Source organism: Ranitomeya variabilis, chromosome 6 (assembly GCF_051348905.1).
Source record: "Ranitomeya variabilis isolate aRanVar5 chromosome 6, aRanVar5.hap1, whole genome shotgun sequence".
In the NCBI taxonomy this organism is placed as follows: domain Eukaryota; kingdom Metazoa; phylum Chordata; class Amphibia; order Anura; family Dendrobatidae; genus Ranitomeya; species Ranitomeya variabilis.
Genome location: NC_135237.1, coordinates 271,162,212 through 271,180,603, shown reverse-complemented (window position 1 = coordinate 271,180,603; position 18,392 = coordinate 271,162,212). Strand labels below are relative to the sequence as shown.

General features: G+C 44.8%; 1 protein-coding gene and 1 long non-coding RNA gene across 7 annotated transcripts in view; one reads left to right on the top strand and one right to left on the bottom strand.

Annotated features, from left to right (window-relative positions):
- LOC143782308 (NFX1-type zinc finger-containing protein 1-like) overlaps nucleotides 1-18,392 on the bottom strand; it is a 495,771-nt gene that overhangs the window by 350,471 nt on the left and 126,908 nt on the right. Inside the window, exons 8-11 of the mRNA XM_077269631.1 lie at nucleotides 17,100-17,225; nucleotides 6,345-6,490; nucleotides 3,722-3,865; nucleotides 2,609-2,708 (exon numbers count right to left, since the gene is read on the bottom strand). Of these exons, the coding sequence (XP_077125746.1) occupies nucleotides 2,609-2,708; nucleotides 3,722-3,865; nucleotides 6,345-6,490; nucleotides 17,100-17,225 (516 nt within the window). The remainder of the gene's footprint in view (nucleotides 1-2,608; nucleotides 2,709-3,721; nucleotides 3,866-6,344; nucleotides 6,491-17,099; nucleotides 17,226-18,392) is intronic.
- The window catches only part of LOC143782309 (uncharacterized), a 37,845-nt gene continuing 20,743 nt past the window's right edge, over nucleotides 1,291-18,392 (top strand). For 4 of the 6 annotated variants that reach the window (XR_013216927.1, XR_013216929.1, XR_013216925.1 and 1 more), the window contains exons 1-2: nucleotides 1,296-1,441; nucleotides 3,236-3,389. This is a non-coding gene — a long non-coding RNA (uncharacterized LOC143782309). Of the gene's footprint in view, nucleotides 1,442-3,235; nucleotides 3,390-18,392 lie in introns of all 6 variants that reach the window. The other 2 variants (XR_013216924.1, XR_013216926.1) reach the window with 2 other exon arrangements.

Here is an 18,392-nt window from a genome sequence, read left to right as displayed (position 1 = left end):
TAAAGCATTAGTGTGTGTCGATCACTGCTTGAGAAAGGCTCAGTGTGAGCCGAAACGTTGCCACACCATGTGGATTTCAAAAAACAAAAACCCAAATTTTTTTCACCTGAAATCTGTGGAGTGGTGCATTCATTTTTTCCTCTGTCTGGATTGGGGCAAGTATTGGATGCTTTGTTGAGGAGGGGTACACCCACTTATTGGTATTGCGCTGTTCCATTTTTTTGTATAGATAGAAAGATAGATAGAGGTAGTGTGGGGGAATGTTTTGGAAAGGCACAGTGTGATGGAGATATTTTGCAGAGGGGCAGTATTGTGGGCTTATCTTGCAGCGGTGCAGTGTGCGGGGTACATTTTGCAGAGGGGCAGCGTGCTGGGTACATTTTGCAGAGGGGAAGTGGGCGGGGTACATTTTGAAGAGAGGGGTACATTTTGAAGAGGGGCAGTGTGCGGGGGATATTTTATGCAGGAAGCAAAGGCAATTATATATTCGGGCAGAGGTGTATCGAGCCTTTACTGCACCCGGGGCAAAGGATCAGTTTGGCACCCCCCCCAAAAAAAAAAAAAAAAAACCTCCCCCCCCCCAAATCTCCCCCATTTGAACCTTAACTCTATTGAAACTGTATGACCAAGCCAAGGTACATTCCTGAATCCCCATAAAGTTAAAATAGATACCAATAAAAGTAAAATTAATTGAGACAGCAGTAGGTTAAGTGTTTTTGAATATCCATATTGAATCAGGAGCCCCATATAATCCTGCATAAAGGTTAATAATGGCCCCATAAGATGCTCCATAAAGATATTTGCCCCATATAGTGCTGCACAAACCACTGTCCAGATTTGTGCCCCCATACTGTCCAGATTTGTGCCCCCTTAATGTCCTGATTTCTGCCCCCTTAATGTCCTGATTTCTGCCCCCATCCGCATCCCCCCCATTTCATGATATGTTCCAGGCTCAGTCTTTCATCCAGCTGCCCCCCTAGCTAAGGCTTTGCTTCACAGTCCTCAGACTCACAAGTGACACATACCCATTTGCGCCGTTGCCCCTGGCCGCTGCTCCCTCCCCTCCCCTTCCCCCTATCATGCATGCAGCCAGGCAGGCTCATTTCAAAGTTAATCATTCAGAAATCTGATTCTGAAGGTTCGTTCGGACAGACGGTCGGTGTCTTCAGACTTCAGCTCCATTACCCGGTCCCCGCTGCCGCAGTCTGGAGCACTTACCACCGGCACCGTCCGTCCAACTCCAACACTACACCCGAACTGAACACCGGCGCTAGTGCAACGAACGAAGCAGCAGCCTGTCACACGCTCAGTGACGTCAGCCGCTGCTGGCGCTTCCCTGATGTGGAAGTGCCAGCGGCGGTCAGCGCCTCTCAGCGGTTGTCAGGGGCGCAGGCGGCGGGCACTGGATTAAACTGAGAAGGGAAGGGCGTCTCACAACAAGGCAAGCCGGCGACCGGGTACTAGCGACGTGCAGCAGCACTGCAGCAGCAGCACTTTCTCTGAGCCGGCTGTCAATTTGACAGCACAGCCGGCTCAGTCAGAGAACGAACGGGATTATCTCAGACAAAATGGCGCCGACGAGGAGCCTGGCTTGGACCGCCGCAATGCCGCATCATCAGGCGGCCCCGTTGGCGCCCCCGTGTCGGGTGCCCCCGGGGCACATGCCCCGGCTGCCCCCCCGTGGATACGCCACTGTATTCAGGAGCGATGCATGGGATATATCTTTTCATAGGTAGTATAATGATAATTACATTCTTAAGGGCACGGTGTCTGGAATCACTGGTGAAGATGGAAAGGGGGGGGGGGGGGAAGTCTGGGCATGAAATCTCTTCATGGTGTCTGTGCTACATGGACACAAAAAGGGATGGGAGCGACTTCAATCAGAGAAGATGGCCAATATATGGTACCTATATGTAATTGTTTATTTGTGACACTACCTATGTTTTGCTAGTACTGTGGTTCCTGTATGGTCCGCAATCTGATGATGGCTGGTAACAACAACAACTCCCGGTATTAAAGACATATTGGGAGTTGTAGGTTTATCTGCTACCATTGTACATGGGGTGGTGATTTATTCATGTACTAATGTTGGTTCTGCTGCTGCATTCATGTATTGATGGTGGTTCTGATCTTCTAAGCCAGACAGCACATGTCCTCTGCGTCCAAAGCGCTGCCGGCTTTTGAACACAGATGATTCTTCAAGTGTTCAATGAACCGTGCGGAATAACTGCTTCCAATACAATTTATTTTGCGAAGACTCGCATCTCCGCAAGATAATTAGATATGCTGCGGCCTGGAAAGACGAGTTGTACAAAAGTACAACTCGTCCTACAAAAAACAAGCCCTCATATGTCTATGTGGACAGAAAAATAAAAGAGTAAGGCAGGGTGCACACGATCCGGAAGTGGCAACGCTGTGGATACAGCACTTGTTTGCTACATCCAAAGCGCTGCTGTCTATTGAACACAGGTAAATCCGTAAATTTCTATTGTGCAACATTTACAAAAATATTTAAGTTAAGTCTATTATCCTAGAGACTAATAACATTAGCACAAAATGATTAAAAATAATAATCAAAAATATTAATAATCAGTAGGGAATTGTTTACCTTGTTTTTTTTCTGGTGTATTTTGGTAGAATGCTGAAATTTTCAGCCATTCAAAGATTATACTTGAAATTTTCGAGGAACTCTTCATTTCCAGATATTCCTGCAGGGTTGAAAATGTGTTTTGTTTAGTCGCTATAGAACAAGTTGCAAGGTTCCCAACAGGGGCACACACTGGAGGATACAGACAGAAAAGGGGCAGGGTGCAACAGTATTATGGGCCATTTGCAGCTTAATAGCTCAACATGATGCTTTGTAGGTAAAAGTCTCATTGGCCCCTGTGCGGCTGCACAGGTAGCACCAACGGTATGCCCGCCCCTGGGGTCACATTATAATAGTGCACAAAAGGCAACGAATTTAATCAAGACTAATTTTATATATTTCTTTCAAATTTATAAAGAAAGGCTGTACATATGATGATTCCTGCAAAGTAATGTCATGAAAAACTTTTGACCCACTGCAAAAATGTTCCAGCATCTCCTCCCTATGTTACATTCTGCTTCTTTTTTGTTTTTTTCAATTGTCCTCGGTCATGACTTCCTGACATCTGTCAATAAAATGGCTGTTTACTAACAGGTAAATATTTTTATTCAACTAAATATGGAGTGTTTTTTCTTTGCGTCCATGCAGATGATCCTTGATGCTGTAAAAACCAGGCTGCACCATATTTCAGCTATGTCCAGCTAAGAAGAATGCAAGAGTCTGCTGTCATCTATATCAGTAGACATGGGGAGGAATTGAAAAAGCAGCCTTTGGATAGAAGCACTATAGAGCCATGCATCATGTGAGTAATGATGTAAACATGACCATGGTATATGGTTCTTCTACAGCCATATGGCCCAGAAATGTATAGTTGCTGCCAGCCTCAGGTCATAGAAGAATAGGAGGTATAAGTAACTCTTATTTTATTTCAATTCTGTTATGCTCATTAACCTCCTCACCTTCTTCTTCCTCACAAATAGAATAGTCCTACTAATGCCTCCCCAAACCTTGTTTATGTCCTGATAAACCTTGTCTTTGGCCTGCCAAATATCTGCTCCACCGAAAAAGAAGCGATAGAAAGCTAGGAGAGAATAGAAGAGACAGCCTCCTATAATGGAAGCAACATTACATTACCTTTTTAAACATTAGGCTGTGGAAATGATGTGGGGGTATATATTTTTCTAGAGTGCTCTCATGAAGAACTCCGTTAGTAGCATTTTCCAAAAGGACCGATTTCTGAATGAGCCTGTTCTGATTTAATTTCATTTCTACTGATAACTAAAAATAAAACAGAGATGTTATCAGTCAAAAGAAACAAAAGATCTATCAAGTTTAAAGAGGATTCATAAAGTTTATAAATAACTTATAATGTCTAAAGTGCAGTATTCCTGGTAATATTTAGTCATATGTCTTCAGTACAGTCCTTAGCGCAAAACCTGTATGGTAGAGCCCTGTCCACAGAGTCGCTGTTACCTTATTGATGAAGATGTTGCTTTTTTGACATAGCATGGGTAACTCAAATGTAACTTTTAATCTTATCAACTTAAAGTGGGTCTCCCATGAATCATTATTATAAAAGTTCAGAAAGTTAAAAATGTCTATTTTTCAGTAATTTCAGCATAAAAATACATTCTCCATCTCTGTTTTGCTTTTCTTTGTTCCCCTTGGTGCACCTATTGTTCTAAGTTGCAGAAGGCTGGCTCTGGACAATATTAACATTCTTCCCCCTCTGGCAACAGATAATATTGTTGTCACTTCTTATTTTTCCCTGAAGCAAAGTAATGTAGGATTCAGAGTAGTAAGGGTAAGAGCACACGTTCAGGTTTTTTTCGCGTTTTTTCGCTATAAAAACGCTATAAAAACTCATTAAAAACGTATACATTATGCATCCTATCATTTAGAATGCATTCTGCATGTTTTGTGCACATGATGCGTTTTTTTCCGCGAAAAAAACGCATCGCGGTAAAAAAAAGCAGCATGTTCATTAATTTTGCGGATTTTCCACGTTTTTCCCGCAATTCTATGCATTTGGAAAAAAACGCACAAAAACGCGTCAAAAACTCATGAAAAAACGCGAAAAAAACGCATCCGGATTTCTGGCAGAAATGTCCGGTTTTTGTCAGGAAAATTTCTGCTAGAAATCCTGACGTGTGCACATACCCTGATGCTATATCCTGTGTGACATCCATAGGAAATAGCTTATTTACCATTAAAAAATGAAATAAAACAATTGTGACAAAGTGGGGACGTAAAGGGTTCATATCAGACTTCAGGATGAAGTTATATACAGTCCTAACGCACTGAGAACAAGGAGTCTTCTCAGCTACACAGCCATATACTGCAGAAATCTAAAGGGGTTTTCACACAATGGACATTTTATCACCTATTGCCAGGAAAGGTGATAAATTTGGATTGTGTGGAAGCCACTAGGATCCCCACTGATTACTAAAAATGAGGCCATGAGCACTCTACTCCTCCTTAGGCTACTTTCACACTAGCGTCGTACGACGCACGTCGCAATGCGACGTGGCGACGTACCGACGCATACTGTGAAAGTGCCGCACAACGGGGGCAGTCAATGCAGTTTTTCAATGCATCCGCTGCCCCATTGTGAGCTCCGGGGAGGAGGGGGCAGAGTTCCGGCCGCACATGCGCGGTCGGAAATGCTGGACACAACGCACCAAAAAACGTTACATGCAACGTTTTTTTGTGCCAACGGTCCGACGCAACACTACGCAACCGTCGCACCACGGATGCGACGTGTGGCAATGCGTCGCAATGCGTCGCTAATGTTAGTCTATGGAGAAAAAACGCATCCTGCAAGCAATTTTGCAGGATGCGTTTTTTCTCCAAAACGACGCATTGCGACGTGCGTCATACGACGCTAGTGTGAAAGAGGCCTTACTGAATAAAACATATTTACCAATATTTTAATAAACAATATTAATACACTACAGAGAACTTCAATAATCTGTAACTGACATTTTATTAAACAAAAGTTGGCAGGACAATATTGGTGGTTTTTGCAAATATAATTTACTGACAAAATTCAGTAGAACACTCCCTAACAGGCTAGCAAAAGTCAGGTCAGAACTTCTGAATGCAGAGCGGGATCCTAGAACCCTTCACAGCAACTCTTGCAGTGACAGGGCGAGATCTCACTCTTTGCAGTAACTTAGTGCTGCTGCCTACTTTACTAAACTGTTACCAAACAGTAGCAGCTCTAATGTCACCACTTAGTAACACCTTAGTAAAGTACACTTCAGCAATTTAGTGCAAGGAGAGAGATCCCCCAATGTCATTGTGAGAGAGGCAGCGGAGGGTTGTGGAGACCCACTCTGCATTCCTGGATCCTAAAACCTGAAAGTTTGGGCCTGAGTTTTGCTAGAGTGTTAGGAAGGGTTCTTCTGAGTTTTGACACATTATATTTAGAAAATACACTAATCTGGGTCTGTCCATTCTTCCAAAATATAATATTGACGTTGATAGGTACTTGTTAAGCATTTCACTTCCCAAATCTTTGGGTTTGAGATAGGCACCCGAGTACAGTTCTTATCTGTTTCAATTGTGCAATGCGGAAGAAAAGGGGGTTCCTAGTTCAAGTGATTAGAGGGGAACCTAGTGGTGGGATCCCCAACAATCAGACATTTGTTAACTATTTAAAGCGCTGCATGTTTATTTTAAAGGTTTAAACTAGCTGCACACTGAAAGAGACTTCTCAGATACATTTAGGAAAATCATTGTGTGGTTGAACTACCTCAGCATGTAAGTCTCTCATGTATTTTGGTAGATTCTTACGACTTTTTTGGCGTCGAATCTTGGAGAGTGAACATTTTTGCATAATCTCACTGCTGCTCATGGATCCCACTCGAACAATTTTGCATTTCAAATACTTGAGTATCCCTTTAAATATGAAGAAAAAATAATAGATACAGCTTATCATTTGTTCTGCGATATTATTAAAAGGTATTGTTCTCCAAATTGGGAACATTTGAAGCCTAAAACATTTTATGGATAAAGGCAATAAATATATAGACTTAAAAGGGTTTTCCCAGGAACAAAAGTTAATTTTAATCAATAGATCTTGGAATAATAATAACTTACAAAATTGGATGTGATTAATAATAATAATGGTCCTGTGCTGAGATACCCGTATATACCCGAGTATAAGCCGAGATTTTCAGCCCATTTTTGGGGGCTGAAAGTCCCCCTCTCGGCTTATACTCCTGGCTCCTTCACTTTCTCTCTGCTGACATCCCCACCATCATCATGGGTGACTTTAATATCCCTACTGACACCCGCCAGCCAGCAGCCTCCAAGCTCCTGGCCCTTACTTCATCCTTTGGACTCACTCAGTGGTCCTCCACAGCCACCCACACAGACGGACATACACTAGACCTCATCTTCACCCGCCTTATCTAACCTCACAACCTCTCCCTTCCCCCTATCTGACCACCATCTACTCACCTTCTCATCCTTGTCCTCCTCACCCACCCCCCATGTCCACCCATTACCACATCCTCGCAGAAACCTCACACATCTAGACATTCACAGACTCTCAGACTCTCTTCTACCTCTGTCCTCCATATCTTCACTCCATGACACGGACAGCGCCACCGCTTTTTATAACTCCACCCTCACATCAGCCATAGACTCAGTCGCCCCTCTCATGCATGGCACAGTGCGACGAACCAATAGGCAACCTTGGCATAACAATCTCACAAAAAAACTTCGACAAGCATCCAGGGTTGCGGAGCGGTGTTGGAAGAAAACACGCTTGCCAGACGACTTCACTGCTTTCAAACAAGCTATACTTGACTTCAAATTAGCCCTCACCTCCGCTAAACAGACCTATTTCACTAACCTTGTATCTTCACTATCCTACAACCCAAAACAACTATTCAGCACATTTACCTCACTCCTCCACCCACCACTGCCACCTCCAACTCCCCTCATCTCTTCCGAGGACTTTGCCACCTACTTCAAAAACAAGATCGACCAAACAAGGCAAACCCTAACTGTTCCACCACCCCAACCACTCCATATACCAGACCTCTGCCCTTCCCTAATAACCTCCCTCTCCAACATCACTGAAGGAGAGCTTACTCGCCTCTTTTCCAAATCGCACCTCACCACCTGTGCACTTGACCCCATCCCCTCCCACCTGCTCCCCAACCTCACTAACATGCTCATTCCAGCCCTAACCCATCTCTTCAACCTATCGCTATCTTCTGGTACCTTCCCCTCTGCCTTCAAACATGCCACCATCACACCCATCCTCAAAAAAACTAACCTTGACCCAACTGCTATGCCCAGCTACCGCCCCATATCACTGCTCCCGTTTGCTTCGAAACTCCTTGAGCAGCATGTCCATGCTCAAATTTCCTCCCACCTCTCATCTAACTCTCTCCTTGACAACCTCCAATCTGGCTTCCGCCCCCACCACTCCACCGAAACTGCTCTGACCAAAATTACTAATGACTTAGTCACGGCCAAAGCTAACAGACAGTTCTCCATCCTCCTCCTTCTTGACCTGTCCTCTGCTTTCGACACAGTCGATCACTGCCTACTGCTACAGATTCTTTCTTCCCTTGGCATCAAGGACCTTGCCCTGTCCTGGATTGCCTCATACCTTTCAGACCGCACATTTAGTGTTTCCCACTCCCACCCCTCCTCTTCATCCTGCCCTCTCTCTCTCTGTTGGAGTCCCTCAAGGCTCTGTCCTAGGGCCCCTACTTTTTTCCATTTATACCCTTGGCCTAGGACAACTCATAAAGTCCCATGGCTTCCAGTACCACCTGTATGCGGACTCACATCTACCTCTCTGGCCCAGATGTCACCTCTCTGCTGTCCAGAATCCCAAAGTGTCTCTCAGCCATATCCTCCTTCTTCACCTCTCGCTTCCTAAAACTCAATGTAGACAAAACCGAACTCATCATCTTTCCCCCATCTCACGTATCCCCCCTACCTGACCTATCTATTATGGTAAACGGCATCACGCTCTCTCCCGCACCTGAAATCCGCTGCCTTGGGGTAACTCTCGACTCTGCCCTGTCCTTCAAACTGCACGTCCAAACTCTTGCCACTTCCTATCGCCTCCAACTCAAAAATATTGCCAGAATCTGTCCCTTCCTCAGCCCACAATCTACCAAAACTCTTGTGCATGCCCTCATCATCTCCCGCCTCGACTACTGCAACACCCTCCTCTGTGGCCTCCCCGCTAACTCTCTTGCACCACTCCAGTCTGTCCTCAACTCTGCTGCCCGGCTAATCCACCTCTCTCCTCGCTACTCCCCTGCTTCTCCCCTCTGCAAATTTCTCCACTGGCTCCCAATTCCCCAACGAATACAGTTCAAACTACTAACACTGATCTACAAAGCCATCCACAACCTGCCCCTCCCTATATCTCTGAACTAATCTCCCAATACCTTCCCTCACGTAATCTCTGATCCTCCCAAGACCTCCTACTCTCCTCCACACTTATTCGTTCCTCACACAACCGCCTCCAAGATTTCTCCCGAATATCCCCCATCCTCTGAATTCCATGCCTCAACACGTCCGACTATCCACCACCCTCGGATCCTTCAGACGGAACCTGAAAACCTATCTCTTCAAGAAAGCCTACAGCCTGCAATAACCATTCTTCCGCCTCGCCATCGCCAGAGCAGCCGCCTCACCACCGCCAGAGCTGCAGCACCTCTGACCTTCTGTCTCTTCCCCACTATCCCATAGAATGTAAGTCCGCAAGGACAGGGTCCTCTCTCCCCTCTGTACCAGTCTGTCACTGTAAACGTGTTTACTGTAAATGATATCTGTAACTCTGTTTGTAACCCCTTTCTCATGTACAGCACTATGTAATTAATGGTGCTATATAAATAAATAATAATAATAATAATAATAATAATAAATACTTGAGTCATACCCAGGGTCGGCAGGGGAGGGGAAGCGGGGGCTAATTATACTCACCTGCTCCTGGTGCGGTCCCTGCAGGTCCCTGGCTCCCCGGCACCCCAGCTTCTTCCTGTACTTAGCGGTCACATGGTACGGCTTATTAAAGTAATGAATATGCTGCTCCACCTCCCATAGGTGAATATTGAAAGTGCCAGGGGCCTGAGAGATGGAGAGGTAAGTATGTGATTTTTTATTTTTTTTTATCGCACCAACAGCAAATGGGGCAAGTGTCTGTATGGAGCATCTTATGGGGCCATAACGTTTGGGCCATCATAAACTTTATGGAGCATTATATGGGGCTCCTGATTCAATATGGATATTCAAAAACACTTAACCTACTGATGTCTCAATTAATTTTACTTTTATTGGTATCTTTTTTTACTTTTGACATTTACCGGTAGCTGCTGCATTTCCCACCCTAGGCTTATATTCGAGTCATTAAGTTATCCCAGTTTTTTTGTGGCAAAATTAGGGGGGTCGGATTATACTCGAGTATATACGGTAATCTTCTAAATGTGCCCCTGCTGTGTACTGTGTAATGGCTGTGTCTGACAGTGGAGGAACATGTTCTGATCATACCACATCTCCTGGGCAGGGAAGGACGAAAAAAAGAGTATACAGACAAGACAGCATGGGATCACAGCTGATTCTTTCTGTGAGGTAAAACATTTCCCTGCCTGTTTTGAAACAATGTTTACTGCAAAGAAAGAAACATGCGCAGCACATATACCACGCCGTACCGAGCGCCGTGGCGATCAGGTGCAGGTTTCAGCTCTATGTGAGAGCTGACACCCTGCAGCAATGCCCATGATCGGTGCTAGCACCAATCACAGACATTTAACCCCTCTGAAGCCTCTTTTAATTATTCACAGCAACATCGAGGAGCATCACAGAGGGAGTGAGCTCCCTTTTTGCTTTTATCGGCACAACACGATGCAGTCGCATTGTGCTGATGGTCTCTATGGTGACCCCCGGCCACAAAATGACCATGGGTAGTTTAGGGTCAGGTGTATTGTGAACGTCTGCTAAGAGCAGGGACTGACACACGTCCTCCCCTGTCAGATGCTGCTCTAATGCCCTACAGTGCAGAAGCATTGCAGAGTAACACATCAGCGATCTGTCAGTATAAGGATGATGTCCCATAGCGGGACAATGTAAAAAAGTTTAAAAAAAAGTTATTAAAAAGAATAAAAATATTTTTATATATAAAATATAATAATATATATATTTTTAAAAAATCCCCAAATAAAGAACAAAAAAAAAAATATTATTCAAATAAATACATTTATTTACTTAAAAAATAAACAAAAAAGTACACATATTTGGTATTGCCGCATCTGGAAACGAACAAAAAGTGCAATAAAACATAAAAGACGAATGTACATAAAAATGGTAGGGCTGAAAACATCATCTTGTACAGCAAAAGACAAGCCGCCATAAAGCTCCATCAGCGAAAAAATAAAAAGCTCTCAGAATAAAGCGATGCAAAAATAATTATTTTTTCCATGAAATTGTTTTTATTGTGTAAAAGCGCCCAAAACACAAAAAAAATTATAAATGGAGTATCGCTGTAATCGTACTCACCTGAAAAATAAAGCTGCTGTATTAATTTTATTATGACACATGGAACGGTATATTTAAAAAAAGAACATTTCCTGAATTGCTGGGTTTTTGTTCAGTCCACCTCCCAAAAATCAGAATAGAAAGCGATCAAAAAAGTCATGTGCTTGAAAATGGTACCAATAAAAACATCAACTCATCCCACAAAAAAGCTGTCATATGACACTGTTGGCCAAAGTATAGAAAACTTATAGCTGTCTAAATATCTAAATATGAGGATTTAAAGTTTTTGCAATAAAAAGCGTCTTTTTGTGTGTGACAGCAGCCAAACATAAAAATCCGATATAAATCGGGTATCGCTGTAATGACACCAACCCAAAGAATAAAGTAATCTATTCATTTATACTGCATGAGGAACGGCATAATAAATAAAAACAATTCTTCACATGCTGTTGATTTGTTCATTCTGCCTCCCAAGATTGCACTAAGGTTCGGCTCACATTTATCCTGCACTCTGCGCTGAGTGCTTATACTGGGGTTTCCATATACAGTGCCTACAAGTAGTATTCAACCCCCTGCAGATTTAGCAGGTTTACACATTTGGAATTAACTTGGCATTGTGACATTTGGACTGTAGATCAGCCTGGAAGTGTGAAATGCACTGCAGCAAAAAAGAATGTTATTTCTTTGTTTATTTTTGTTTTAAATTGGGAAAAGTTTTTTCAGAGGGTCATTTATTATTCAACCCCTCAACCCACCAGAATTCTGTTTGGTTCCCCTAAAGTATTAAGAAGTAGTTCAGGCACAAAGAACAATGAGCTTCACATGTTTGGATTAATTATCTCTTTTTCCAGCCTTTTCTGACTATTTAAGACACTCCCCAAACTTGTGAACAGCACTCAAACATGGTCAACATGGGAAAGACAAAGGAGCATTCCAAGGCCATCAGAGACAAGATCGTGGAGGGTCACAAGGCTGGCAAGGGGTACAAAACCCTTTCCAAGGAGTTGGGCCTACCTGTCTCCACTGTTGGGAGCATCATCCGGAAGTGGAAGGCTTATGGAACTACTGTTAGCCTTCCACGGCCTGGACAGCCTTTGAAAGTTTCCTCCCGTGCCGAGGCCAGGCTTGTCCGAAGAGTCAAGGCTAACCCAAGGACAACAACGAAGGAGCTCCGGGAAGATCTCATGGCAGTGGGGACATTGGTTTCAGTCAATACCATAAGTAACGTACTCCACCGCAATGGTCTCCGTTCCAGACGAGCCCATAAGGTACCTTTACTTTCAAAGCGTCATGTCAAGGCTCGTCTACAGTTTGCTCATGATCACTTGGAGGACTCTGAGACTGACTGGTTCAAGGTTCTCTGGTCTGATGAGACCAAGATCGAGATCTTTGGTGCCAACCACACACGTGACGTTTGGAGACTGGATGGCACTGCATACGACCCCAAGAATACCATCCCTACAGTCAAGCATGGTGGTGGCAGCATCATGCTGTGGGGCTGTTTCTCAGCCAAGGGGCCTGGCCATCTGGTCCGCATCCATGGGAAGATGGATAGCACGGCCTACCTGGAGATTTTGGCCAAGAACGTCCGCTCCTCCATCAAGGATCTTAAGATGGGTCGTCATTTCATCTTCCAACAAGACAACGACCCAAAGCACACAGCCAAGAAAACCAAGGCCTGGTTCAAGAGGCAAAAAACCAAGGTGTTGCAGTGGCCTAGTCAGTCTCCTGACCTTAACCCAATTGAAAACTTGTGGAAGAAGCTCAAGATTAAAGTCCACATGAGACACCCAAAGAACCTAGATAACTTGGAGAAGATCTGCATGGAGGAGTGGGCCAAGATAACTCCAGAGACCTGTGCCGGCCTGATCAGGTCTTATAAAAGACGATTATTAGCTGTAATTGCAAACAAAGGTTATTCCACAAAATATTAAACCTAGGGGTTGAATAATAATTGACCCACACTTTTATGTTTAAAATTTATAAAAATTTAACTGAGCAACAAAACTTTTTGGTTTGTAAGATTTATGCATCTGTTAATAAATCCTGCTCTTGTTTGAAGTTTGAAGGCTCTAACTTATTTGCATCTTATTAAACCTGCTAAATCTGCAGGGGGTTGAATACTACTTGTAGGCACTGTAAATCTACGAAATACGTGATTCAGACAGAATCCCTGGAGAAGATTCCCTATAATGAGGCAGATGGAGTCACTGTGGACACCATAGGAACTGTGATCAGGCAGTGTCCATCTTTTTAGGCGAGCATAAAAGTGGGGTCGACCACAGTTTTGGACACTTCTGAAAAAAAGGACAATGCTGAAGAGAGACCAGACTGAGTCCAGAGTAACTCTGCTATCTCATTATAGAGAATGGATCTCTTGGGGATTCAATCTGTCACATCACGCTTAGATTTAGGTGGAAACCTCAAAGTAAGTTCTCAGCTTAGAGTGCTGGATAAATGTAATCCTAAATGTTAAGTAAAATGTTCGAAATAAAAGATTCAACTCAATCCACAAAACAAGCAAGTCCCCACTCAGGTCCGTAATCTGTTAACGGAAATGTAGGGGGCTTCCACGTTACTGGTAGCACAAAGGCTGTGGAAAAGTGAAATGGCCCTCACCCCTCAAAAGAAATTCAGCAAATTCTGCGCTCCCAAATCCAAATGCCCCCCTCCCTTCTGAGTCCCAGTGTGTCTAAATCACATTTAGCACCCACATGTTTGGCTTTTCTGTTGAGAGCCTGCCTAATTTACAGGTGCATGTATCCAGAAGCATGAGCTGGGCATAATGTACTGGCCACTACAATGTACTGGACTATTCAACATACTGGTCACTGCCACGGCAGTTTGCAATTTTCACTCAGGAACATCCACTACTGCTTGCTTCTGGAAAAAACCCATGGAGACAAAATCATCACTACACCTGTAGATAAATTCTCAAAGGGGTATAATTTCCAAAATGGGGTCACTTGAGGGGGAGATTCTGCTTTTCTAGCACTTAGGCGCTCTGTCTATGGAGTCCACATACTATTCTAAGAAAATCTGTGCTCCAGGAGGCAAATAGCGCTCCGTTCTTCAAAAATCTCACAATGTGGCTAAGCAGTACTGTACAGCCATATATAGAGCATTTCTACATTCAGCAGAAATTCTGGGACAAATTTATTTGCCATTTTTACCCATTTCCAAGCATGAAAATATAAAATTTGGGGCTAAACACAATCTTGGTGGTAAAAATTTACCGTATTTTTCGGACTATAAGACGCACCTGATTATAAGATGCACCCCCAAATTTGGTGAAGAAAAAGAGAAAAAAATATTTTTTTTTATGTTAAATGGGGGTCTCTCTTATAATGCCAGGGTCCGTCTTACAAATTATAAGTCCCTCATCCTGGGATCTATATAACCCCCATCCTTGTGCTGGCACATGAAACCCTGTGCTGCTGTCAGGCACATGCCCCTCTGGTTACTATATGCCCCCCTTTGCTGCTGACAGGCACATGCACCCCTGGGTCACTATATGCCCCCCTTTGCTGCTGGCAGGCACATGCCCCCCTGGGTCACTATACGCCCCCCTTTGCTGCTGGCAGGCACATGCCCCACTGGGTCACTATATTCCCCCCTGGGTCACTATATGCCCCCCTGTGCTGGCAGGCACATGCCCCCCGGTCACAATATGCCTTCTTGTGCTGGCAGGGACATGCCCCCCTGTGCTGCTGGCAGGCACATGCCCCCCCAGTCACAATATGTCCCCCTGTGCTGCTGACAGATACAGCCCACCAGTCACTATATGCCCCCAGTGTTGCTGGCAGGTACAGGCCCCCCGGTCACTATATGCCCCCTGTGCTGCTGGCAGACACATGCCCCCCTGTGCTGCTGGCAGACACATGCCCCCCTGTGGTGCTAGCAGACACATGCCCCTCGGTGTTGCTGGCAGACACATGCCCCCCCGTGCTGCTGGCAGGCATATGCCCCCCTGTGCTGCTGGCAGACACATCCCCCCTGTGCTGCTGGCAGACACAGGCCCCCCCTGTGCTGCTGGCAGGCATATGCCCCCCCGTGCTGCTAGCAGACACATCCCCCCTGTGCTGCTGGCAGACACATCCCCCCCTGTGCTGCTGGCAGACACATGCCCCCCTGTGCTGCTGGCAGACACATGCCCCCCTGTGCTGCTGGCAGACACATGCCACCCTGTGCTGCTGGCAGACACATGCCCCCCCTGTGCTGCTGGCAGACACATACCCCCCTGTGCTGCTGGCAGGCACATGCCACCCCCCCTGCTGCTGGCAGACACATGCTTCCCCCCTCTGCTGCTGGCAGGCACATGCCACCCCCCCTGCTGCTGTCAGACACATCCCCCCCCCTTCCCTGTGCTGCTGGCAGACACATCTCCCCTGTGCTGCTGGCAGACACATCCCCCTGTGCTGCTGGCAGACACATCCCCCCCTGTGCTGCTGGCAGACACATCCCCCTGTGCTGCTGGCAGACACATGCCCCCCTATGCTGCTGGCAGACACATCCCCCCTGTGCTGCTGGCAGACACATCCCCCTATGCTGCTGGCAGGCATATGCCCCCCCTGTGCTGCTGGCAGACACATCCCCCCCCTGTGCTGCTGGCAGGCACATGCTCCCCCCCCCCCGTGCTGCTGGCAGGCACATGATAAAATAACAAACTCTTAACTCACCTTTCCCTGATGGCTCCGTGCTCACAGCTCCTCGGTTGCGCTTCCTGTTTCCCAGGCATCGGATCGTGTGACCTGGGCACACAGTGATGTCATCACTGTGCTGTGCCGATCACATGATCGGATGTCAGCACAGACACAGGAAGCAACCGAGGAGCTGTGAGCACGGATCCATCAGGGGAAGGTGAGTTAAGTGTTTGTTATTTTATCATGTGCCTGCCAGCAGCACAGGGGGGCATGTGTCTGCCAGCAGCAGGGGGGGCATGTGTCTGCCAGCAGCACAAGGGGGCATGTGTCTGCCAGCATGTAAATGTGACATGGCACCCGCAATTGTTACAGCAAATTTTGGATTAAAAAAAGAAAATGCACTCCTTCCCTTCTAAACTCTGCCGTGAACCCAAACAGTAGCTTTCCTCCACATATTCGGTATTGGCGTGCTGAGGATAAATTGCACAACAAATTGTATGGTTCATTTTATCCTGTTACCCTTGTGAAAGTAAAAAGAATTGGGTCTAAAGGAAAAATTTTGTGAAAAAAAGTTAAATGTTTATTTTTTCCTTACACATTTTATTAATTCCTGTGAAGCACCTGAAGGGTTAATAAACTTATTGAATGTGGTTTCCAGCACCTTGAGGGATGCAGTTTTTAGAATGATGTCACTTTTAGGTATTTTCTGTCATATAGGCCCCTCAAAGTCACTTCAAATGTAATGTGGTCCCTAAAAAAATGGTTTTGTAAATTTTGTTGTAAAAATTAGAAATCGCTGGTTAACTTTTTATAACTTCCTAGCAAAAAAAAATGTTTCCAAAATTGTGTTGATGTAAAGTAGACATGTGGGAAATGTTATTTATTAACTATTTTGTGTGACATGACTGATTTAAGGGCATAAAAATTAAGAGTTTGAAAATTGCCACGTTTTCACAATTTTCGCCAAATTTTAAATTTTTTAACAAATAAACGTAAGTCATATCAAAGAAATTTTAACCACCAGCATGAAGTACAATATGTCACGAAAAAATACGCTCAGAATCAGTGGGATCCATTGAAGCATTCCAGGGCTATGACGACAAAGTAACAGTGGTCAGAATTGAAAAAATTGGCCCGGTCAGAAAGGTGAAAACAGGCTTCGGGGTGAAGGGATTAAGCACATCCAATTGTGGAAGTTATTATTACTCCAAGATCTATTGATTAAAATGAACTTTATTCCCTGAGAAAACCACTTTAAAGCTTGCCTTCAGTTACAACTACATCTTGTCATATTATGGCACTTACTAATATAAGAAATATAGCTTATTACAGATCATGGAGAGCAGAAAACTTACCTTCCAGAAACTGGTCAAGGGCATGGTTAGTGTATGACACAACCAGTATTGGATTACTCCCCTGTTTCCAAAGATCAGTGTTATTAAGTAGCGCATACATAATTTTCAATCCCACATAAGTTTTACCTAAAAATGAATATGCAAAGAAGAGAGACATTAGCGAACAAACTCGCAGTAAAATCTAATTCTTATAAGAATAGGTTCCCATGCTCTAATTTTCTGCAAAAATGAATGCAACTTAAAATCTGTTCCAGGCATCAGAATTTATATGTTTTTTTCGCATCCACGTGGGTTGTTATAAACCTCATTTAGGCCCCTTTCACACATCAGTTCTTTGCTGTCAGTCACAATCCGTTGGCTTGATGGATCGACAGATCCGTCACAGATTGTGTAAAACTGATGCAACGGATCTCTTTTTTCGACGGATCCGACTAGGGGAGCTGGCTAAATAATCCTGAAAAAATCGGAGCATGCTTGTGGTGAAATGTGTGTGTGTGTATATATATATATATATATATATATATATATATATATATATATATATTTGTGTGTGTGTGTGTGTGTGTGTGTGCAGTGGACTATGTATAGATTTATTGTGTCACTGTCATGTCGGACGCTGTTCACACTAGGGCGTCCGACATTTGTCCACTATATGCTCAGTGGCGCCGGCTAGATTGATCCAGATTGTCCGGGGTTAATCTGGCTGGTACTCGGGTTGAAGGCTTAGTCACGCCCATTGCCTTTAAATAGTTTTGCTGGGCTTTGGGCGTCGCCGATTATAGCTTGTGTCTTGTGCCTGGTGATCTCGGTCTGGAGTGGTGGTCTAGGAGAGGAAATATCGTATCTGGTGGTGTATTATCCTTCGTTATATTTCTCCTTCCTATATTTGTATTGTTTTGCCCTGTGCACATTATAGTGTTTTCCTGTGTGTCTGCGGCGTGGTGCGTTTTTAGTTTTCCCTGTCTGTGCTTTCTGTAGGGGTTGGTGTGAGGTCTTATCACTGGGTGGCGGGTGGAGGTTTCAGCTTAGTACTGAAACAGGACTCAGGGACAGGCCTGGCGGCCCAGACATGCACACCTTCAGTGTAAACTCTGGGAGAGGGACAGACAGGGTTTCCCTAGTTTGAGGGATATTGCAGGGGCCCGGGTAATCAGCTGTAGTCTACCCAGTACCCCCGTGACAATCCGCTATGAGTCTTGTTATCTGCATTAATCGCCGTCTGCGTCAGGGGGTGCAAGAGACGCCGCCTATGGGAGAGAGCGTAGGTACACGTGAGGTTGCTGCAGGTGAGCC